Here is a 23125-nt window from a genome sequence, read left to right as displayed (position 1 = left end):
TGAACAGTTTACTACAGTGTCATTAGTTCAAAAACCACACAGTTTTTAACTAACAGGGTAAATTCATCATCCTACCAGAAGCTGTCAGGTGGAACAGAGGAATACCAAAGTGGGAATAGATGAAATGCCACAATGGCCTTAATTTTGGAGATATTTTTTGAACTGAAAGTTTAAGGCCCTGAAACRGAGAAGGATCTTCCTTTGCAGAATGAGGAAACAGACCTGCTGGCAAAGCTACCAATATTCTGGATGAAAGAAAGAGTATACTAAGAGTATACTATCCTTAATTCATTTTTCATAAGAGTTTACAATAGCTGAATATCAATTAAAATGCAAGTTCCACAGGGAAGGACTGTTTTAACATTCCTGATAGACATATCCATGTGTCCGTATACATTCTTATACTACAATATTGGAAGAAAGGACTACTATAACTCCCTTTTCCTTACCCCCACAGGCTCATGCATTCTATCTTGTCCCATAAGCRCATCAGTGTTCAGACTGCAGGAACAAACTGATTTACACTGGTAAAATAAGTATGAAACACCTGCTGCTGGGCCAGTGAATCTCATTTTCACTTCAAATCTGAGTATTTGACAGGTAATTTCAATGGAGAGAACACCAACAGAGCCCATCGCTAACAAGATAAATGATTTTTTCAGCAATAGCTAAGTCTTGGATTATGACTCCAGCTTGCTCCTTACAGGATGTTTAATAAAACTTTCTCTGCTGACACTTGGATGTTTCTGTTCCRGGGCAGGATCAACTAGGCAAGTATTGTTGCTCCTTACATATCATTTTATCTGATTCTTGATTGCATGTATGGCAGATTAATGCCTCTGGGTTGGGGTAACACCTCCTAAATAAACATACTGTTTGCATTGCTATTTTTCTTCTAATTGCCTTTTCTGAAAAAGGAAAGAACTTCAGAAACTCAGGAAAGAAAGAGAGAGAGAGAGAGAGAGAGAGAGAGAGAGAGAGAGAGAGAGAGAGAGAGAGAGAGAGAGAGAGAGAGAGAGAGAGAAAAAAAAAAAAAAAAAAAAAAAGAGAGCTACGATTCAGATGCAATTCAACTGTTGATGAAACAATTTGGAAAGAATGAACCAAAAGGCTGTGTAAGTTAAATTCTAATTCCTCCCCAAGGGAAAAGTGAACCCAAGGATTTAAGATCCTCTTTTTCATCATCTGATGAGAAAGCAGTGAAAGTGCTAGAAGGGCAGAGAACCAGGGCAGAAATGCGGGTGAGCTGGAGAGTTTTGCCATGCAGGCTCTGTYAGAGGGCACCCTGACCCAAGCTTAGCCTGCTGTTCTTCCCACTCATCAATAATGGCATTTCAGGAAAGCGGCACTTTGTTCCTTATCACTAATTCATGTGCTGCGTTTCCTCAGGAGCTGCACAGAGCACAGCCCGCACCAGCTGCTGCTGCCGCCACTGGCACCATCCTGAGCAGGGAGATGGGCAGCGGCTGCCGGCTCTGCCCTCGCTGCTGTTTTGCACGGCCCTGAGACAGGCGTTACAGCTGAACCACTCGAGTGCACTCCCAGGCTGCTCAAAACGTCAATATTTTAAGTGTTTGGTAGTGTAACTGATTTGAACAAGACAGTTGCTTACTCTACAATTTAAAGTTTCTCATGCAAGGATGCCCCTCAGCACCCCCCCTTTTGCACCATTTACAGTGAACAACCCTTTATATGAAAAAGGAAACAAAACCTTTAGACCCTTCCGCTGGAGGGCACATCAACAGACAAGGAAATCCCAGCTTGGAGCAGAAAAGCTCTTCCACAGGAGTAGTGCACGCAGCTGGGACAGGGGTTACGCTCTTCTAACAGGTAGAGAGCTCCGTGAGCCCGCAGCGGGGCAGGGCTGTGGCGAGGGCTCTGTACTCATGCGGCCCCCTGTAAATCGCTAAGAACACGAGCCGGACAGCGATCAGGCGCGCAAACACCGCCTCTTTTGACCCCCTCACGGAAACWCCACGRGCGGCGGCTGAGCGCGGGAAGGACRCGCTCCTTCTGCGCAGGCGCCACGCGCGCTCGCCCGCTAGAGTCGTTTTGCTCCACCGCGCTCCGCGAAAGGGCCGCCCCCCGCCGCCCACCTTGCCGGCCACGCTCCCCTCAGCGCCGGTCCCGCCGCCCGCCCCGAGCCTGCGCAGGGCCCACTGCATAACGGGCCCGCCAGCGGCCCAAACAAGTGGCAGGTGGAGGCCCTGCCCCCAACGCCGATTTTGCACTCGAAAACTGCGGTTTGGGGACACCTGAGTAGCCGAGGGGGCAAAGTAAGGGGCTCCGCGGTGCACAGTGCCTATGCCTGGCACCTCCTGCAGCACCAGGGAGGCGCTGACCCCCACCTCGGCACCACATAGCGCACTTACTGAGGCACAGAGCCAGGCGGGTGTCTACGGGCAGCACTTAGGCGGCCGACGTTAACAGAAACAGAGGATAATGTGTTTCTTGAGCACATCCACAGAGCAGCATCTGGCCTGGAAAGCAAGCAGGACACGGGCGTCGCACTGTGAGCTGCTGCGGGCAGGCGATGACCCCGCAAGCTTTTGGCTCAGATGCAGCTAKAGAGATCACTCAGCTTGAGAGCGCCTCAGCCAGCGCACAGAGCTGCAGAGCGGGTACCAGGTACAGTGGCCTCAAGCACCACCTGCACATTACAACTCTGTGTTGCACTTTTAATCTTTATTCCACTTCGGTGTTTGTTAGCAGAGGCAGCATCTGCCTTTATGACTTCAAGACAGTGCACAGTTTAGCAAACCTACAGCAAAACAGCTATTTTTGCTTCAATCCCTCTTTCACCAGAGGAAATAACAACAGAACACCACCAAATAAACACACCAGCTCGTATGGTTAGCAAGGGCCTGGTTACAACAGAGCCTTAACTCTGCATCCTCTTGGGGAAAGCTCATTTGACTGTTCTGGGTTTTTTTTTTGCATATTAAGGTTTGGTGACTAACATCCTCAAAGTGGGATAAGGACATAACAAACTGTTTGCAACTTACTAAACTCCAGGAACTCAGGGGTTAGTAAGAAGCAGCAAACCCTCAGCCTTCAGGCATTCCCTCTCACACAGGGAAGAGCACAGCTAGCTGACAAGCACGGCTGTCCCATAAGCATTTGCAGCACACCCAACAAGAAGGGAGCCAATTCCTTCATTCCTGGTGGCCAAATATGTTCCAGGAAAACAGACCTCTCTTTTACAGCAACATAAAGAACACAAGAAAGCCTACCACCTTCCACAAATTCTGTGGAATTCAAGAACAGAAAAGAATCAAGGGATAGAAGCAAAAACAGAAAACAATTTAGGAGAAAACTTGCATCTCAGAGCACATTTAAAACATTATGCTGAATGAGAGATGTACTAGTTTGTTACATGATTACTAAGTCAAGGGTTTCACAAAGCAAGTAAATGTTTAGATTACAAGTGTCTGTAATATTCATTACCTGCTTACTGTCAATGCTCCAGTTTGGGGCTTGGTTCTGGTGTTTAAGCCTCAAAGTTGGTAGCCATGTTTCCGACAGCTTCAAGGCCTTTTTGGATAATMATTCACATTAAATAAGACAGAGCCTGTCACAGTAATTCAAAGATTTCACGGTTCTACAGCAGATTTACAAAAGATAAAAACCAATATTGAAGAGCATCTAGAAACACCAGATTTTTCCAGATGTGGCTGCTTAGTTAAACATTGTTTTCTTTAGATAACACTTCTGCTCTTTGCTGCTCATTTCTTATTTAAAATTTCATTTGTATCTGTAGAAAAAAGTTAGTCATCCATAGGACCCTAAACAGTTCTTCTCGCACTACTCAGGCTGAGAACAATGGGGGATGCCAGAGTTCAATCCCACACAGATACCTATTTAGGTTCTTATTTTTTGGATACAGTTAAAGAAAAAAAAACATCTTTTGAGCTAGAATGAAACAAAACATRTATTTGTATAAAAGATTTACTAAAAATATCTTACTTAAAAAGGTGACAAATGGGAAAGTATTTACAATAGCTGAATAGCTGCTAAAATATTCAGTACTTGAGCAATCCAACTWGGTACAGCTACAAATAATAAAAGGGCAACAACTTTTATACATAGCAGCATAGAAATGCATCAGATAAAGAATGTCAGATAAAGAAATAAAACAAATCAACTTCGGAGTCATTCATGAGATCTGCCAAACTATCTCTAAACAGGTTGTAAACTAAGAAAAAGGGTTCTGGTGACCTGGGCTAAAGATAACTAAAAGGATAAATATGTGTACAATTATAGTATTTTGGAGAAACTGGGAAGAGGAGCAACAGGCAGATTTCCGTCAGCTTTTAAAAAATTACTGCCAGTAAGATACACCAGTACACAGACTGTTTCACAAAGTAAATGTGTTAAAGACAGTTACTGAAAACAGATCAAATTAATCGAGGCTTGTTTTTTCAATACTGCAGAACAAGTAATTCCAGAATACAAAACCAAACTGTTCTTTTGCCTTTTACATGTCACCATAACCTTATCACCCCTTATTCCTAGCACCCACAGGGAGCTTCTCAGATATGCATTACTGCCAGCAGAATATGTGAACCTACTACTCTAGGATGGATTATATAAAAACCAGGACATACTGATGCAATGTTACAACCCTAGAAGTCTTTTTGCTTCTTCACTCTGGGCCATAAGAGTTTCACTAGCGTATTTTTGAAGAAGCTCCATCTTCTTCCTCCGTACAAGAGCTTGCTCAATCTGCAAATATAAAAATATAAAGACATTCAGCCTAATTTAGAAGCTGAGAAGAATTTAGAAGCATGCTCAGCTATAAAGACAGAAAGAAGCAAACCAGACTGAAAGTCAAGAGATTTGTACTAATGTAAAATTAGTGGAATTCTTCATGTTTGTTATCAGTTGTTACACTTGGACTTGATCTTACAGTACCTTCAYCAGTACCTTAAATTGAGATCTCTGCTCCTGTTCTTTGAATTAGGAAATTAGCTGCAATTTTGATTTACTTTTAGTGAAGATACTTCAATTTCTCTTCAAACAACTGCCTCAGCTCCTTAATAAATATGGAACAAGTAGAGTTGTACTCTAGTCTACATCCCTAAGATAACTGTTACTGATTGTGCCTTTCACAATATAGTGATTCACAGCCTCTACTGTCTCAGGTTTGCATAGAAATGACAGCAAGATACCACATAATCCTTTAATAAGTACATAATTTCAAGATCCATTAAGATCAGYCTGCAAAATTAGTTTTGCTGTAAAGTAATTTCAAAGCATTGCTGTGATTTCAGGATAAAGTCATTTAAAAAAAGTTACAAGAATAAACCCAGCYGTTCAGAAATAACTGCATTACCATTTATAAGATTAAATAATTGCAGATAGGCAGTACAGCTGCATTGAGGACTCAGTGTTTTGCTCTAACTTAAGATCTGTCTTGCAAAAGGCAGAGTGTATCTGTGCACCTATATTTTCACATGTCTTACCTCCTGTTGAGATGGCACAGGAACATGTGCAATAAATTTCTGTTGGCCTTCTTCACCTTCTTTTACTTTGCCACCTTCTTCATCAGACTAAAACAACAGGATTGTGACAAACATCATTTAGATCCTGCTCCTTTTTCAATTTTAAAGGCATGTTGCTTCCCTTCTTTATACAGCTACTGCATGGGCATTAAYGAAAAGCTTCATTCCCTCCACTGTCACATACCTCTGTCTGCCGTAGCAAAGGTATAAACAGAAGAGTGAAGCTAGCCAACCCAAGCAGAAAGCAAGGGCCTTAGAGGCACTTCAGGCTGTACTTTCTTCCTCATGTCTCACAGCCAAGCTTAATAATCACAAGAGATAGCTCATAAGATAGAAATTGTTGTTCCTCCAGTACCTTGTTGTATTTGTACTATCTTCTTTTTACTCTCATAATAWACCCACTTTGATCTGGACTGAGAAAAACAAACTTGTTTCCAGTATCCCTTTTGGTAGCAGAGAAAGGGGAGGGCAAAAACTACATTACAACAGTGCCTGTGACATCAACCAAACTTTGCTATATCATGATTTGAACTTAAACAAGACCTTGGTTTTGGAAGTAAGACTCGCATTTGGAAGCAAGACTCAGCAGTGCTCAGTACCAGAAATTACCTGACCAAAACAAGTACACCACCAATCCAGGCTGTGACAATTCATCACAGGCAAGGTCTCAACTGTTAACTGTTTTTCACTCTAGCAAAAAGCCTTTCCTGTYATCTTCTATCGCTCTATAAACTTAAGAGATGAATTCTCATCTAACATTTGTTTTTATTAAATGGAGACAATTGTACAGTAAATTGCGCAGAGAGGTGGGCAGAACATAGTAGCAATGGAGTTTTCAGTGACATGAGTAGCATGGAAGACATCCAAAGTGTTTCAATACCTTAGCCATCACATACCTCATCATCTTTGACAGCATAGATATTTACTTCCTCCTCCTCTTCCTCCTCGCCTCTCGCGAGTCGTGCCTCTCTCTCCGCTTTCCACTTTTCCACTGCTTCTGCTATAACTGGTTGGGAAAAGAAAACTGAAATGGTGAGAACAGCACCACCCAACAGTATGGGCAAGCTCCCCAACAGCAGTTCTCCAGCTACTGAAGCTAGAGCTACCTTGCATGTACGGCAATGGGCATTCTCGATTTGTCTCCTATTTAAAATGCCATTTTCAACAGACATAACTCTGCTCTTCTCTGCTATGTCTTGGTAGAAATCTAGCATAAGGTTGTACAATTAGTGCAACTGACAAAACATACCAGTGTAGTCTAGCCATTAACAAGCAGAAACCCACTCATTAAGTACTGCAGCAATGCTAAAGCCTGATTCACGTACATTTTAAGACTCTTTAAATGCCATGAATAAACGCCAATCTACTTCCCGAGCTGTGCAGCAGTATGGGTCAAGTGCCCAGGCTAAGCATCTCCTGCAGCTCCGCAGCAGGTCAGCAGCTGCAGGACCGCTGGCCACACGCCGACAATTGCATCTGCTTAYGCCTTGTGGGGTGACCACCCACATGAGTCACTTTGTTTTCAATTCACAGGGCATTTTTTTTTATTTTGTAGCATGTTCCTAATGATTCAAATTATGTAACTACCTGCGCTGCTGCATCTCTCTACTGTGTAGCAGCCACATTAAGAGTACTAACATTGCTTCTCCAAGGAGAAGACTAAGCCACAAAAAGAGKCCGGGAAATAAATACTAATACGTATATCTGTCTGTCTAACCTCTCCTTGGAAATAGCACACTCCAAGAAAGAGGGTGTTTGATTCAAACCATCATTATTACCACAAAAAGAGATGAAGAGCAGCTTTTCCCTACTGTAGAGGTAGACAGAATATTCTAATGTCCTTAATACTAAGTAAATCCAGATGCCAATTTATGGGGGTTGAGTCTCACACACTTTTCTTCTCATATTCTTGCTCCAGTGGCTCCAGAATACCATCCTCTTCATCCCTGTAGCCATAGTATTCTGCATCGATGGATTTCATAAGCTCAGCACGAGTTTTCCGGGGTGGTGGAAGAGCTGAAAAAGACCCACACAACTGTCATTCAACCAGCTACATCTTGACAGCTTGCTATGCATTCCTGGTTCTCACCAGCCTCACAAGGCAACTAGATGATCTTGAGAGGTCCCTTCTAACCTCAGTCATTCTGTACTTCTGTGAATGATCTGAATTGCTGTCAGTATCAGATATCCTGATATTTTCTTCTAGCCTGAATACTTTGAATACATAGCCCCAGTGCTTCAGACAGTGGCAGTTCCCACCTCGGGGCAATCCACAYTCTGTCATGCCTTTTTTCCTATTGGAGTCCCAGTATCAAGCAAGACTAATACATGAAAGGAATACGAAAAGTGTCYGAAGCTTCCTCAGACCATTAAGTACTCCCTATCCTTTTTCCTTTGTGGATATCAAAGAAAAAAAGTCCGATTCTGCAGGCCCATCTCACCTTCAGGTTCATTCAAGTATCTGCCTCTCTTTCTACTAAAAATATAWTCTATTTTCCAGTTTTTGCATCTACAAAAATTGATTTCTGCTCCAAAATCATGTTCAAACTTTTTTTTTATCCGAAGTTATAACTTAAGTTAGCCCATTGTGAGGGATGGTTGTTACAGAATATCAATCCTTAATATTTTAAGAAATCTACTGCAGTGGAAAATATTTTACTTTTTCCTATGTTTCTTTAATCAAAGTGCAGATAGTCAAAGGTGCTCTTTGCTCATAGAAATACTATTTAATGAACTATTTGTTCTCAGTGTTTTATTYAACAGATCTAAGGCATAGGCTGGAACATTCTCTTACTAATATTCACCATATATTACAGCTGACTTTCAACACAAGAGATACTACTATGCCATTTCAAATCTGGAAGAGGTTGTCATTTACTTACGTTCCTTTTCAAAAAGTTCTCTAACACCTGGTAAATCCTTCGCAGCTCCAAAATATTTGTAACCTCTATTTCCCGGAACTTCTTTTCCTTCATGATCTAGCATCTTAGGTCCAATTCTCTAGAAACATAAAATAGTAGGTTATTTTAATATTCCTATTTTCCTGGGCTTGCTGATAGACTGGGATAGAAGGGAGATCAAACAACCCAAATAATTTTACAAGTAAAATACCCTCTTTTTTATATAGATCTCTACTTTTATTAGAACTCACACAATTAAAACTGACTGTCCAAATCCTAAAGTACCTAACCATGATTCACCTTGACAACACACCTATATTTGCTTTATTCCTTTTTAATATGTTCAGGTATCAGATAAACRTGCATCACTAAACCTGACGAAAAGCACTATTTTGATGATTTAGCAACTGTCAGCTAGTCACGTTATTTAAATTTCCAACAGTAAAAAGCTGACCTAACTAGAATCATTTTAGACCTGTGCAGTACTGAACAAAAGAGCCACATTTAGTGATGAATGCAATTAAAATATTTTTGCAAATCCTGGAGAGGACGTTAAGACCATCCAAACAAGAGTCACAAATGAAAAGTCAGACTTTCTCAAATTGGAAACAAAATATTTCTTTTAACACGATCTCAAGTTATTTTGAAGATTAATACAGTTAATCTCTAATAAATACTGGTTAAGTAACACTTGGTAAATGAAATGGACAATCTTAGCAACTATGCAGTATACACTTACAGCATAATCAGGGCCTCCCAGCTCCCTTATCCTGAATTCCCAGTGTCCTTTCTCCCTCAGAAGTTTGTTGATTTCATCATTCAGGTCCCGAATTCTGAATTCGCCTAACCCAGCTGTTAGGAGGGGAAAAAAGCAAACAGTTAATCAGCTTGCTAGAAGTACCAGATCAAATTCAGAATCGGCACAAGGGAGACAGTTTTGTGCACACACAATTGCTTTCATTATAACTGCTTGGGATTTAAGTTTTGTACAAATAAAATGGAATTTGAAAAACCTTACCATTTTGAATCTGTGCCACTTTCTTGGAAATTTCCCCAATGATCTAATCAAACAAGAATACACAAAGAAAATAAATAAAAACCTGGAAAACCTAGAAAGAGACAGACATTGGTCTTTTGAACTAGAAAATAGACCTGAGACTGGAAATTTCAAGTATCAATACAGATTTTTTTTCACACTCAAATACTGTACCTCAAGGCTTAAAACATAAGCAGCTCTTTCTGTACCTGTAATCATGAATATCTATTTCCTAATAAAGATATCCAAGAGCTTCACTTGTATCTTATCGGGCAAAGGAGGACACAGGAGTATCTGGGGAACAAGGCAGCCTAACCACRGTCTCCAGCTAGAGGATGGATCAAATTCTTCCAGAAGATGCCTCCAAGYACACGAAAGAGAAGGGAATGACCAGGATAAATTTAATAAAGGATCATCACGCCCAACCAATCTGATTGCCCTCTAGGATGAGTTGATGGGTTCAACGAACAAAGGGAGAAGTGCTGTTTACCTCAAATGCATTTAACTTTGGCTTTAGCAAGGCTTTAAGTTATTTTCAGTTATTCCATTATTTACTAAGTTCTACCTGACTCAGAATTAGGAAAAAAAATCTACAGCAGTTTTACCTGTCGCCTCCATTTCTCAGCTTTAGGCAGTTCATTACACTCTGATGCAAGGAAAGGTCTTCGCTCCTGTTCAACAGAAAGGTAAACACCATAAAGTTTTAATTTAGCATCACAGTATCATAGAATATATTCACATATGTTCTTTACTTTTCTTTCAAGATTATTTCCATTTCATTTCTCCCAACTACAGTTCATCCAAWGCATCTTCTTCCATTACTAAGCCTTTTCCTCAGCTTGTTTGCATTCCACTGAATACCTTACACAAGTTATTACTTTATTTTACCCCCAGGCCTCTGTATATAGTTATTTTGTCCCTTCTTTTTACTGAAGTACTTATACAGCTTTTATACATTARCCTCTGTTGATGGGCCAGGAGGCCCTACTCCATCTCCATTCTCTGGCCATTGTTAAAAACAAAGAAATCTTATAGTCACAGGTTTCCCCACCTAATTGCTTTCCTCTTTATTGCTTTGTGCTGCTCACACTTGCATTTACTATACMACTTCTTAAGATGCAAGTGTAAAACACTCCACTGTATTTGTAGAAGTCTTTTGCCATTCACTCAGAACTAAACATTTTAAACCTGCTCAGAGAGGGAACATTCACATCCCTACAGGAATATGCTTGCAATGTWAACTACACAACACAAACAGTCCCTACTTCATCTGCTTTCCACATGAACTATTTCATAGACTTGTACAATAGGCGTATCTAGTACAAGACCTTTCTGGTAGGAGTCATGCAGGTCCATAAGCAATGTTCTCTCCACTCCTGATCAGAGCTAGCAAAGCTTTAGCTTTTTTTTTCATCATACATACCTTAACCTTCCCTTCTTCCAGTTGAGCTTGACGAAATCTTGCCAAGGCTGTCCTAAAGAAAAGAAAGGAAACAAGTTGCCTCTACACACCTGTGTCCCAGCAGTAGCAACTTCCACTATTTATTAACTTAAGTTATAAACTCTGTATAAACTATAACTCTGTAAAAAGTTCTACACATATTCATCAACTAGCTCTTCTGGCCAGAGATGACTTTAACACTAGCGCATGCTCTGTGGTTAATATTTACATTAGCAGAAATCCTGCTACTATATTATTCCATAATTAAAGAACAAATCAGTATTTCTATTAAACGTATTTTTAAACGTTATCAGCAAAAGTATGCCACAAGTTACAAGCACAAAGTCTGCATGTCATAGCAAGGAAGAGATCAAAAAGCAAACAAACAAAAACAAAGAAACAAAAATAGATGGTCTGAAGTTAATAATTAAGATTTTTGCCGTTACTAATATATTTCAGGAGACTACAATCGAGTAGAGACTATGGTAGTCTCCTGAACTAGGAGAGCACAAGGCCCTACATGGTGCAGCACCTTCCCCCTGCCCCGGTTACCACTACAGACACCCCCACGCGGCCCAGGGCCCGCACTCACATGGCCTTCTCCGCGTTCCGGGCCTAGGGAGACAGACACACAGAGAGACATGTTAGTGCCCAGTGCCCTCGACAGTGCCTCGCGGCGGCCGCCAAGATGCTCCTCGCCACAGTGGGGGAGGAAGAGCGAGGTGGCCCCGGCCCCATGGCACTCACCATGGCTGCAGCCGCCCGCGCCCAGCGCCGCCGAGGAGCCGCGGGGAAGCGCCACCCGCGCCGGAAGCGGCACCGCCCCTCACGCCGCGGCAGGAGGAGGTGCCGCCAGCACCGCGCGTGCGCGCGCTSCGCCCGCCCTCAGCGCAGGAGACTGCCCGCTCCGCGCCTGCGCCACCACCGCCCGCGCGCGCCCTGCGCCTGCGCACGAGAGCCACAGGACATGAACAGTTGTCACCAGCTACATAGCAGAAATATGCCGAAATATTCCAATCAGCCAGCTCACACATCTCCAACTTCAAACTGTTCTCTACAGAAGAGAAGACATGAATACCTTTTCTACTTTTTAAAAGTTTTTTATATTATATATTCGCACACACGCCTTACCTCGAGATGTTTGTGAAAGAAAACTATATTCCTTTCCAAACATAGAAAAAAAATCAGGATCTTCCTAAGTTTAAGCTACTAAATTCTACAGGAGCAGAAAAACAAAGTCACCAAGAACACAAGCCTTTAAAACAGCATTTTTAAAGCCCCAGATTTAGTAGCTTAAGATTCAGACCTCAAGCTCTTTGTAATCAGAGCCTCAATTTTTAATGAGTGTTTAACCAAGAAGGTTGTATTCGAAGACCAAGGTATTTGCATCTCTACATTCCACAGACAGAGTAAAAAGCAATACTAGTTCTTTTCTGCTTAGGCACAGCATACCACAAATACTTTCTGAAAAAAAATTGTTCAAATTCAGAGCCTTCTCACTGCTCTTCCTGTCTTGGAAGTAGTATCAACTCAGCCTTTCCAAAACTCGCTCAATTTTTCATGTCAGTTGTTCTCAGCCAAGTCATCTGAGCTCTGGTGACATCACATGTTAACTCTTACCTCAGAAGAAAAAAAAAATTGAATGCTTAACACTATCACTGAGCTTTTATGACAAACTTTGAGCTAGGCTGTAAAAAGTTTTAAGTCACTTTCATTCAGTGCTAACTCTAAATTGCTGCAGCAGCTACTACTGGAGGAGCTACTACTATCTCATCAGAACTCTCCTCATAGCAGAGAGTAACTACCACCAACCTCAATTTCATTGGACAGACATTTCAGTTACTAACTTCCTGAAAGCACATATGCAAAAGGTGATCAGGAAGTATGTCTGAATGAAGCTTGTGAAAGCGTAAAAGCACTCACTCCCCACTGTAGCTTTCTGGATTAATCAATTGACAGGTTCTTGCTACCTTTCTATACTTTTCAGTGTTCTACTATAATAGGCTGAAAACAAAGAGGTTTGTGCAAGACCACTAACTTCCATAAAAGTACTGCAGTTTACTGTCTGCTCACTTTTCATCTGTGGAATGTGAATTACCATTTACCAACCTTTGGTCAAGCAAACTATTTAGCAGGAAGCTGAACATACTGCACACAGGAAGTATTTTGAATGCTAAACATTTTAATGATAGCTCTTAGTGTAATGACGTGTGAAGGGTGAAGTACTGTTGTGAAGGCATCAAATCACTGAACTACTCCAGATGTACCAACAGATCTGTATCATACTGGATCATAAAATAAGGTCATTATTCATGAATGTCTTCCTGAACAATTCAGAATGAAAGTGATGCTTTAACTGCATGAAGCAGGGATGAAGCAACAAGTCCAGTGCGGAACACCCAATCCATTCACATGAATATATGCAGAGAAGTAGAATACTGCATAATTAACATTTTTCAGAGCTTGATGCTACCAATGGAAACTTAAGACAGTACAAAAGAAAAGTCCAAACTAAGCTTTTACACCTCCACATACCCCTTTTAATATGTTATTTTGCACTGTGTACATGAGAAACAAAAATAAACAAAAGGAACTTTAGCCAAACTCCCCTTCCTCCTCCAGCTTTATTGATAGTTTAAAATTACATTTTCTATGTTCTAGGACTTCAATTGCTTTTACCATCTTACTTTAAAAACTGATTACAAGCAAATGAAACTCAGTTGTCTAAGTGATATAGTATACAAAAATAACATCTTGATTTCTGTGAAAATGCATTTATTTGCAACTCCTGAATAGCTCCAAATTGTATATGCTATGAGCACTGATGTCTGGGTTTCAGATTTAGTTTGAGATATTTATTCAAAAGCTCCCCATTGCATTCTGCATCTCCAACATGAACATTCATTGACTGTATTACTGTTACTTTTAAAGTTTATTCCTGATTTCTCTCTCTCTCTCATGGCCATTAACAGGCATGTGCATCTTGTTTGTTTTATTTACTCCCACTCAGCTATACGCTCTATGTAGGGCCTGATTCAGATATTACTTGGTGTTAACAGCTACTGAGGTCAGACAATCCAAGGCCATTGTAATAAAATTAAAGTTATGAGGAAGTTTAGACACTTCCAGAATTTCTTTCCTCCTGCATAGGATCACTTCCATATAACCCAGAGAGGGTTTTGCTGGTCTGACTCAACTCTTCCCACTCATCAATCCCTATTCACCAGTGGCACGGAAAGGGGGTTCTTTAACAAAGCATTATACATAACACCTCTACCAAACTAAACATAAACATTTTTGTAGTTAAATGCAGAAAGTTGATTTTTTCCACCCCTTTCCTCCTTTTACACGGCAAGTAAAGCTCACTGGCCTGGGAGTAGCCTCTATCTGCCAACCTTTGGCCAGTGAAGAGGATTCAGAGAAAAATAATACAACCATCAATCAGAAAAAGGAGGGGCGACAAAGGAAAATAATTAGGCTGTAGCTTCAATTGTGCATTCCCGTGCAAGGTGCCCTGACTCGCCGCAGCGATAGCAGTTGACTTCACTGGTCTTGCTGCAGTTGATGGCTACATGGCCAGTTTCACCACACCTGGAAAAGCAAATGAAAGAGCTACTCAGAAAAGCCATCCTAAGCTGCAAAAGCATCCACTAAAATTCAGGCATCCTGGTTCTGTTTAAAAGGCTTATGCTTCAGTATTCTAGCATCGTGACAGATAGGGGGCTATCTGTCTAAAATAAATTCTGAATTTCTGAAAACAAAACCGTATCTTCTACTAGATTTAGTTTAAGCCTCTTAACTGGATTTAGGCACAGAACACATCCATCTCTGAGGGTGCATTCCACATTTAACATTTTTTCATCCATTCTTACCTATAGCATTTCACTTTGGTGCAGTCTTTTTGAATGTGTCCAAATTCTCCACAAGAATAGCACTTCTGCTCATCTGCATGGTCACAGTCACGAGCCAGGTGGCCAGGTTTGCCACAGTTGTAGCAGCACTGCTCTCTCTCCCTCTTCGGCTCCTTGCAGTCCTTAGCAATGTGGCCACCTCTACCGCAGTTATAGCAGGCTTCCACAATAAGAAAAAGATACAGAACAAGACTATAAAACCTTGGTAGACTAAAGTGTAGCATGCTTCTAACAGAAGGAGATATTTAGTGGTTTTGGTGGATTGTGATCGCTGCATTATACATCTCCCTTCAACAACAGGGCTCTGTGCATGCAACTGAGATGTAAAATTTAAAGATACTTACCATCCTCCTGAAGATCACAGTCCTTGGCAAGATGGCCAGACTCACCGCAGCGGTAACAGATGTCCGGGAGAGACGAAGACATGAACTGGAAGCCTGCTTTAAATGGTAATAGGAGAAAGAAAAGACTTAGGGATCAAGGTAAGAATTAAGATATTGCCAATTCATCTTACAAGTCAGGTTGTCCCTCAGCAGTCCTTGGAACTTCAGAAAAGTAGCAAGTTTCTTACAGTAAGGTAGGAATGATAAAGTTTAGTACCATCCTGCTATAGCTAAGTTCTAATTATTGGATTCAAACCTAGCAAAACCTCTTTTGGATATTTTTCAGGGCAGTCAGCTGGAAGATCTTACTCTGCAAAGAAACAGAAAGAAGTTACCTCTGCCACGGCTTCTCATCCCACGACCACGGCCAATTCCACTAGGGCACTCCCGAGCCCAGTGGCCAGTACGTCCACACTTGAAGCACTCGTTGCTGCTCATTGCTGCAGATTATCCTCCTGGAAAGAGTTAGGGAAAGAATTTTAGAAGCCTTTTTCTCCCAAAGGCCATACACTAAGATAAGAGGTGAAGTTTTCCTACCCTCCTGACAGAGGCAACTAACCTGCTTGTAGCTATCTCAAACCTGTTTGCACAGTTTATGATTACCTGTTACCTGACAACTGTTAAAGCCATGGTAGGAGACAGAAGAATCTCTCTGCTTTGCTCATTAACTGTCGAAGAAATTATATGCTTGACTTTTCCTCTAACTGAAGCTTTTAGACAGTCTTTGCTTCAAAAACCGGTGGAACGCCTAAGAGTGAAACAAGCTGTCCCAACTACTGCTGGAACAGTCTTACCGTTGCTTTCTCTCAGAAATACACATTCACTTACTTTACCCCTCACAGCAAGGTAAGGAAGAAAGCTACTTATCACTACGAAGCTTTTTCTTCCAGGCAGTCCTAAATTATTCTTTAGGTGTTTATCTGACTGCAGCTATACAGACCACCCAAGCTACATTCCAGATACTTACTTCAAGAATAGCCAATATTACAGCTAAGCCCTTAAAAAGGGAGATCAGTTCTTTTGTGATCTAAAGAAGGAGTTTAAAATTGCTGCTTTACAACTTCAAAATATAACTTGCAGTGCAGGCTTAATACTCCACTCCTACGTTTACATGGAGAAAAGTGTTTAAGACACATTTGGTATCCCAAGAAGACATCAGACACTCACCAGACATCTAGAAGGCTAACTTGGAAAGCATTCCTAGAATGCTAGGGAAACATCAGATAGGCATGCCTGTCAGGAACAGTATAAACAGCTTCTTTTGTCCATATTGGGGAAAAGAGGCATGTTCCATTGAGCAGCAAAATCAGCCTGCTAAAGACCACCAATTCAATGGCTACGAAATGGTAGATTAAAAAGGCTGTAATCACAGACCAACAAGTCCTCTAAACTATAAAAATAATTATGCAAAACTTCTGGAACTAGAAATACAACAGGAAAGATAAAACAGATTCCAGTTAAGCTTGCCTGAAGGTAAGTTTAAAAACGCATTAATAATATGCATATCAAGCTTTGCTTTGACTGAGCCTCTTTAAACACTATATACACTCCCTCTCCCCACTCATTCTTAACCCATCTGTAGCAGGGCAGCAGTGCAACAAGACCAGGGAAGCTCACAGCAGAATTTCCACCTACCATGTATTGTTAACTTGCCTAATCCCCACTAGAAGATTAAACCTTCTCTATCACTATTTTATTCCCATTACAGGCTTCTTTCTAAAAAGAATATACAACTTCAAGGAAGAATCAGCATTATCATTCTTACATAAGACTCGGTTTGAACCACGGATTCAAAAAAATCAATTCAAAATAGGCATTTTTATTCAGAGCACTTTCTGAAGTATTCAAATGTTGAAAAAAAATGTGATGGCTTTCTGGCCACTCCTCCTTCAAAACAAAAACCTACTAAAAAAGATTAGCCAGGCCAACAGCTGTAACAGAACTGCAGCCACCTACAGATGGAAGTTAACATCTACCAGACTTCTATCCAAATCATCTATTTTGAACTACAGAATCAAGTAACAAGATGAAGCAACCGAGACAATTAACCTTACCAAAACCCTAATGTGACCAGTTCTGTAACACATGGTTGAGAACAGTGTTTATTAAGCACTGTAGATAGCCTTTATACATACAGCATATATTTTTGTACTAAGATCAGTCTATCAGACTACACAGCAAGTCAGGCTCAAGCAATGAATAAAAGTTCACCGCTTCACAGAAGTTTTCATCTAAATCAAAGTTGTCTCCTTTTTAACTGCTCCCTCAAAATAAGAAACAGGCAGTTTGCCTTCCTCTGATAAACAGCAAATTGGTAGAGCTAAGATTAGACAAACTGAGTAAGAAATCCAGGAATAAGCCAACTGCCACTTGTCTGCGGGCAAGTCTCTCTCAAGACTGAATGAATGGTGAGAATCATTTAAAGACATCTAGCTTTGGACGTTTTATTTTCAACCCTCACCTCAGATCTTTTAGATTATGGCTGCCAAAAAGTATACTGCTTAATTAATGAGCATACTGCTCCATCTTTGGCAACTTTAAGTGTCCCAATCAGAAGATGGAAAACTCTGCCTGGTAGTTTTCTTCATCAGTACTTTAGCATTTATTGTCTGTCTTCCTAGAAAGGACCTGAAATTGAATTCAAATTTACTATCTAGATCAGGCTGCAGCTGAAACCACTTTTAATTGTCCCACATTCCAAAAAGTTTCATAGGGGCAAAGTTCAACACTGACATAAATGGTGTGTTGTTGTCCCCCACCTTCTACTCAGTCAAAAAGAAAACATAACTCTCAGGTATAGCTTATGTTCACTTTCAAGAAGTAAAATCCAAGATATGCTATTTCAGAACGTAACTCCTTGACAAGTAAAAAAGTCCAAACTTTTTGGAAAGTATTTCAAGTAGGGAAAAAAATCCCAAACACTTAAGGACAAAACTTCTCCTATCAGTTAATACTTCTCCGTTTTGTCATCACTGACAAATTTCCTGCAATTCCATTTCCTTTTATCTACCAAGGCTACCTCAGTAAGACTTCAGGAGAGTTGCTAATTTAGGTTTTCTTGTAAAGTGTTCTACTTGCAGACAAGTTTATCAAAACTTTTTGAAATTAAAGCGTTAAAATAGTTCCCCCCCCCCCCCAAACATTTCACAACTAGATTTTTACCTCACCAAATCCTGGACAGGAAAACACTGTAATGAAAAAAAAAAAAAAAAAAGAATTAAAAGAACTAAGACCCCAACTACTGTTGAGCCAGGTCAAATTCTGTAAGATGCACCGAATCACTGCCACATGGACCAATTTCCAAAACTCTGAAGAACCTAATCCTTACTCTTTTGCTGCCTGCAGAAGGGAAGAATGCAGCTGTTTACCAGGACCCCTTATACAGCACTCCTTAAGCAGCAGTATGAAGCTGAAATAGATTCAGCTTGTGGCTAGCCACTGAATCATATTAACAAGGAATTTTAAACTTCGTTCCGCAGGACAACTTTTTGTCGTGGGCTGACAGTTCCCTAGTTCTAGTTCACAGATTCAAGTATTAGGTGCCACTGTAGTAGTTTTCTATGCTAGATTAGGAGAGTTTTCCATTTCTAATTCTAACACCAGACCTCAAGGTACTAAGATCACGCCTTACCAGGGGTTTTATGGTTAACAGCTTAAAATATATAAGCAAACCTTAAGACGATTTTTTTTAAGCTATCCCTAGTCTTCATACAAAGATTCAGAAATATCTCAGTCTGGTTTAGAAGATTCTGTAGACCACATGATAACAAAAAGAGTTTTCTTCTAGTACATGTTTCATGGCTTTTACTTTGGGGGGGGGGCGGGGCAGGGAAACAAACGCTTGCTTTAACAGAAAAAGGCATAGCTTAGTCTTTAACTTGGGCTCTTCATAATACCGAGGAAGTTGAAATTCACTAATTATGCTCCAAAGTTTGAAGGTTTGAAGAGAAGAAAAACAGGTTACCTGCAATTCCTAAGTGCCAAACACTTACTCTGTGTGAAAAGCATCTGGCTCTAACAGCCAAATCCACAAATTAACTAACCTATTTTGAAGCTAGATATATTTTGAATAGCCTGGATCAAGGCAACAGGTGACAAAAGTTTTATCTTTTGACATTACTTTTTAACTATGTGGGGAAAAAAGTCCAGAAACTCTTCAATATTGCCTAATATAGGCAATAATAAGCATTTCTGACAGAAATTGAATTTGGTCCACATTATAGTAAAAATCCTTCTGTAAGTGAAATAACTAGGGAAGAAGATGCCAGGCTGACGTAACTAAGGTCTCTTACTCTAAAGAAGAGTTTGAGTGATTTTCTCTGTACAAATAGTATTTATACCACAGACAAATTGAAGTAAAATACTACAACTAAACAGTTAAGGGAGCAATGGAGAAATTGTTGCAAGGACACTCAACAAGACATTCCTTTAAATATACTAGTAGTTCCTTAGTATTCAACTGCTTGCTACCAGTAAAAGCTCTATAACACGAGCAATTATCTTCATTGTACTTACCAGGCACTTCCTTTGATCTATAAAAGCCATTTCCATCTAACATTAACAGGACTTTCCTCCTTCCTCCTTCAACCAAAGGACAGACTAGACTAAAGCCACTGCTAAAAAACRTGTGTTTAAAACAAAACAAACAAAACTAAAAAATTAGCGTTTTCTTTCAAGGCTGCTCCTGGTCAACCTAAATATCCAACCTAATTTGACAATTCAGTCTAAAACCACTCTGAACATATCAAAAATACTAGAATGTGACAGTATTTTCTCTCCTAAAATGCTAGCACTTACAGCTTCAAAGCAGAAGTCAAAATATTTAGAACACTTAACCAAAACTATAGAGCAGTCAATTAAACTTGTACAAATGTTCATACTTGTAACTTTTAAACAGACACAGATCAAGTTAGTGATCTCATTTTCAGCTTTTATCTTTATTATGATAAAAATAAAGAATAAATAAAAGGCACTTTAGCCAGCAAATAATAATACTCCATCTCTGAAAGAAATTGTCTTGAAGCTTCAGGAAAATTTGCAGAAGTTTAGAGCCAAGTTCTGAACTCTCCTCAGGTCCCTTCAATATAATACAAAGGCAAGCTATATCACCTGATCCAAGAGCATTAATATGAAGTCAAGACAAAAAGTAACAGTTAATTACACTTAAAAACTTGGATCCCTATTAGGCAGCCCGTAGCCAAAGGGGGGGGAGAGGGGGGCAGAGGGGAAGAAGAGGCAGGGTCAACATTGGACTACAGTACGGAAAAAKCAATCCTGGGACATTCTTGTTCATTAGTAATCAGAAATTCTTTGGATGTGATTCTGTATCTCTTCCTGTCCACTTATATTTGTTACATACAGGCTGAGGGAAACTACAGGATACCAACCAAGTACACACTTTCCACAATCTCACCCTTTTGTTTTATAGGTATCTGGATAATATTTTAAACATAGACAAGCACACATCAGCAAACATGCAACTTCTTTAGCATTAAAACCAACCTAAAGGCTATAATAAGACTGTAAGGTAGAAGTTACTTGGGAAAAAAAAACATACAGGTTAAGCCTATAAGTCTTAAGATTCTTGCACAGTCATACTGAACTCATTTATCTGTTCATCTTGAAGACAGCAACAGGGCTACTTCTCTAGGCCAGTTTGGAAGAAAGAATTGAACACTGAGTAGATAAGTTTAAACTCTGTGCCAACGTGATCCAAGTAGTGCTGAAATGAAAATAAAACCTGCTATTAAGTTTAATAATTCCTTGTGACAGTTCTAGATAGTAGATGAGTAGCAGTGGCTACTCTGAAGTTATGTCAGACAGGAACTTTAAAAAAAAAAAAAAGAGAGGAAAAAAAAAAAAGCTGCTCCACTAGTTCCTGATGCGCAGATGTCATGGACTATTTTTCCTATCCATTTATAGGTCGCACTTGGATTTGGAGCAGGCCGCGATCCATGCCTGTGGTCGGAGACAAATAGTTGCAACACCTCGACCCGCTCGTCTGCGGCGGGGCCCAACACGTGGGGCAGCCACGTGGTGCGGCCGGGCCCGCAGCTCCCGCTCCGCCCGCGCCCCGCTCGGCAGCAGCGCGGGCCGCGCTTTAGTACCGCTTTTAAAGTGCTTGCTTATAGAGAAGAAATAATTTTACCGCAGCCGCCTCCCGCCTTGCCCCACTCTGCCCAACGCTTCCTCGAAGTTGCKGCTGCTGCTGCCGCCCCTCCCTCACCCGACATAAGTCGGACACCCAACCCGAGAGTTAGGGCTTGGCGGGAACCCTCCCCGCTGCACAGTGGCCACGGGGAGCGGTAGCCCCGGTCGCGGCTACCACGGTCCTCCAGCGCCGGGGGCTCAGCGAGCGGCTCCCGCCGTCGCCGCCTGGCGGGCCGAACGCTATGGCCGTTCCCGCGCGCTCCGCAAGGCAGGAAAACGCTGCGGGCCGCGCCCGGACGGCTCTGCGCGGGCGCCCCGAGCGCAGCGGGACCTTTCCCCCCATTCCCCCCCCCCCCCCCCCCGCCCTATCCCTAGGCCCAGCCCTCCCTTCCCCCAGGGCCGCGCGGGCTGCTCCGGAACGCGCCGGGCCTGACTCAGCCGCCGCCGCTCGGCCTGGCAGAGCCCCGCTCCGCCCCAGCACCCCACCCACCCTCGCTGCCCGGTCTGTCCCGCTCCCAGGGGCTCGGGCCAGGCAGCGAGACCCGGCGGGGCAGGAGAGGCTCGCGCCACTTTCCCGCGCACTAGGCCGGAGTGCGCCAGCGCCATCATCCCCCTGGCGCTCCGCAACGCCGGGCCCTAGGCCGCGGCGCCGCAGCCCCGCTGATGCCCCGTTACCTGCAGCCTTCCGCGCCAAGTGCTGCAGTCGTCGCAGTTGCCACCCGCGACTCCGCAGGCCCCGCTCACTGCCCGGCTCCACCGCTTGACCCRACTCCCTTCTTGGCTGCGCCACACGCGGTTTGCGCACGACCCCGCGCGCTCGCACTTCCCCCCACCACTCACCCCGCCCCTCCCTGCTACTCTGCGCACGGCTCACTAGTGTCCACAGCGGGGCCAATGGGCGCGCACCGCTTCCCCAGAGCGACCAATCAGAGTGGCGGGCGGGGGCGTCCAATCAWCGCCGCCGGAAGGTGGGCGGAGCCCGCCTACCGCGGTCGCCTCGGCGCCTACGCGGGGGGCGGTGTGAGGGGCTGCGCGGCGGTTGGGTGCCCGTTGCGCGGGAGGGGGCGGCCATGCCGGGCGCGCTGCCGCTGGGCTGTGCGGCACCTCCTGTCGTGACTCTGGGCGGCTCTGGGCTCCGCTCTGGCGAGAGGCGCAGCCCGCGCCCCGTGATGCAGCAGAAAAGGGGCCCAGAGGCCCGCCCAGCCTCCCGCTCTTCTGGCGTCCCCGGTTAGAGCCCCGCGGAGGATGCCTCCGTGGCGGTCGTTGTTCAGGACTCGCAGCCGCTGGGCAGCAGCTCGGCGCGCGTGGACCCAGGCGCCCCCCGCTGCCGGGCGGCTCCCGTGCAGACCCGCAGTGGCTTCGCTCCTCCCCGCACCGACCCTTGCGACGTCCCCGCTCCCTCTGCGTTCATGGGCTGCGGGGCCCATGCCCAGCGCCCCGTTGCTCGCTGCGGCTGCTCGGCACGGCCTGGCCACGGGGGTGGCGAGAGCCCCAGGCGCCGGCGGGGCCCGCTCGCGCCGGGCTCCTAGCGCGGCGCCGGGGCGAGCCGCGCAGCGTCCGCCATCTTGACAAACAGGCCCTTGGCGCGCGTCCTCTGGGCGGCACTAGGAAATGGTGGACGGTGCCGGGGCTGGCTGCGAGCGCAGAGGCAGGAGCGGCTACGCTGCGCACGGGTCGTCCCGACCCAGAGGAGACCAAGTGGAAAGCTTTTTCTTGAGAGAAAAATGCGCGGTTACTCAAAAGCTTTTACTCTCCCAGAACTTGTAGCTATACAAAACTCACTATATTACTGCTTAGTTT

The 23125-nt window shown here is 43.1% G+C and overlaps 2 protein-coding genes across 5 annotated transcripts; both read right to left on the bottom strand.

Annotated features, from left to right (window-relative positions):
- Window positions 1–3141: 3141 nt before the first annotated feature.
- On the bottom strand, window positions 3142–11649 carry ISY1 (ISY1 splicing factor homolog). Its single transcript, XM_026046081.1, has 11 exons — window positions 11629–11649; window positions 11474–11496; window positions 10864–10915; window positions 10046–10111; window positions 9423–9465; window positions 9144–9256; window positions 8387–8504; window positions 7398–7520; window positions 6401–6510; window positions 5466–5552; window positions 3142–4725 (listed from the first exon to the last, which is right to left on the bottom strand). The coding sequence occupies exons 1-11, from the start codon at window positions 11629–11631 to the stop codon at window positions 4618–4620; spliced, it is 846 nt and encodes a 281-aa protein (XP_025901866.1). The 5' UTR covers window positions 11632–11649; the 3' UTR covers window positions 3142–4617.
- Window positions 11650–13484: 1835 nt separating this feature from the next.
- On the bottom strand, window positions 13485–22121 carry CNBP (CCHC-type zinc finger nucleic acid binding protein). 4 transcript variants are annotated; one of them, XM_026046089.1, is made up of 5 exons: window positions 22001–22121; window positions 15511–15630; window positions 15137–15232; window positions 14754–14952; window positions 13485–14472 (listed from the first exon to the last, which is right to left on the bottom strand). In XM_026046089.1, exons 2-5 carry the CDS (start codon window positions 15611–15613, stop codon window positions 14355–14357), a joined length of 516 nt encoding a protein of 171 aa, XP_025901874.1. In that variant the 5' UTR covers window positions 15614–15630; window positions 22001–22121; the 3' UTR covers window positions 13485–14354. The 4 variants fall into 4 exon arrangements, with proteins under 4 accessions (XP_025901874.1, XP_025901873.1, XP_025901875.1 ...); XM_026046088.1 differs by having other exon boundaries at window positions 13487–14472; window positions 14754–14955; XM_026046090.1 differs by having other exon boundaries at window positions 13487–14472; window positions 14754–14955; window positions 15137–15229.
- Between the last annotated feature and the right edge of the window lie 1004 nt (window positions 22122–23125).

Source organism: Nothoprocta perdicaria, unplaced genomic scaffold (assembly GCF_003342845.1).
Source record: "Nothoprocta perdicaria isolate Ctin4 unplaced genomic scaffold, notPer1 scaffold_42, whole genome shotgun sequence".
Taxonomy (NCBI): domain Eukaryota; kingdom Metazoa; phylum Chordata; class Aves; order Tinamiformes; family Tinamidae; genus Nothoprocta; species Nothoprocta perdicaria.
This window is presented reverse-complemented; position numbering and strand designations above follow the sequence as displayed.

Coding starts and splice junctions, on each gene's coding strand:
- ISY1 (XM_026046081.1), bottom strand. Junction 10,916..11,473: donor CGGAACGCGGAGAAGGCCAT/GTGAGTGCGGGC, acceptor TCTTTTCTTTAG/GACAGCCTTGGCAAGATTTC. Junction 7,521..8,386: donor AGAACTTTTTGAAAAGGAAC/GTAAGTAAATGA, acceptor GGTCTTTTTCAG/CTCTTCCACCACCCCGGAAA.
- CNBP (XM_026046088.1), bottom strand. CDS start 15,613: ATGAGCAGCAACGAGTGCTTCAAGTGTGGACGTACTGGCCACTGGGCT. Junction 14,956..15,136: donor CTGTGATCTTCAGGAGGATG/GTAAGTATCTTT, acceptor TTCTTATTGTGG/AAGCCTGCTATAACTGCGGT. Junction 14,473..14,753: donor ACCAAAGTGAAATGCTATAG/GTAAGAATGGAT, acceptor TTGCTTTTCCAG/GTGTGGTGAAACTGGCCATG.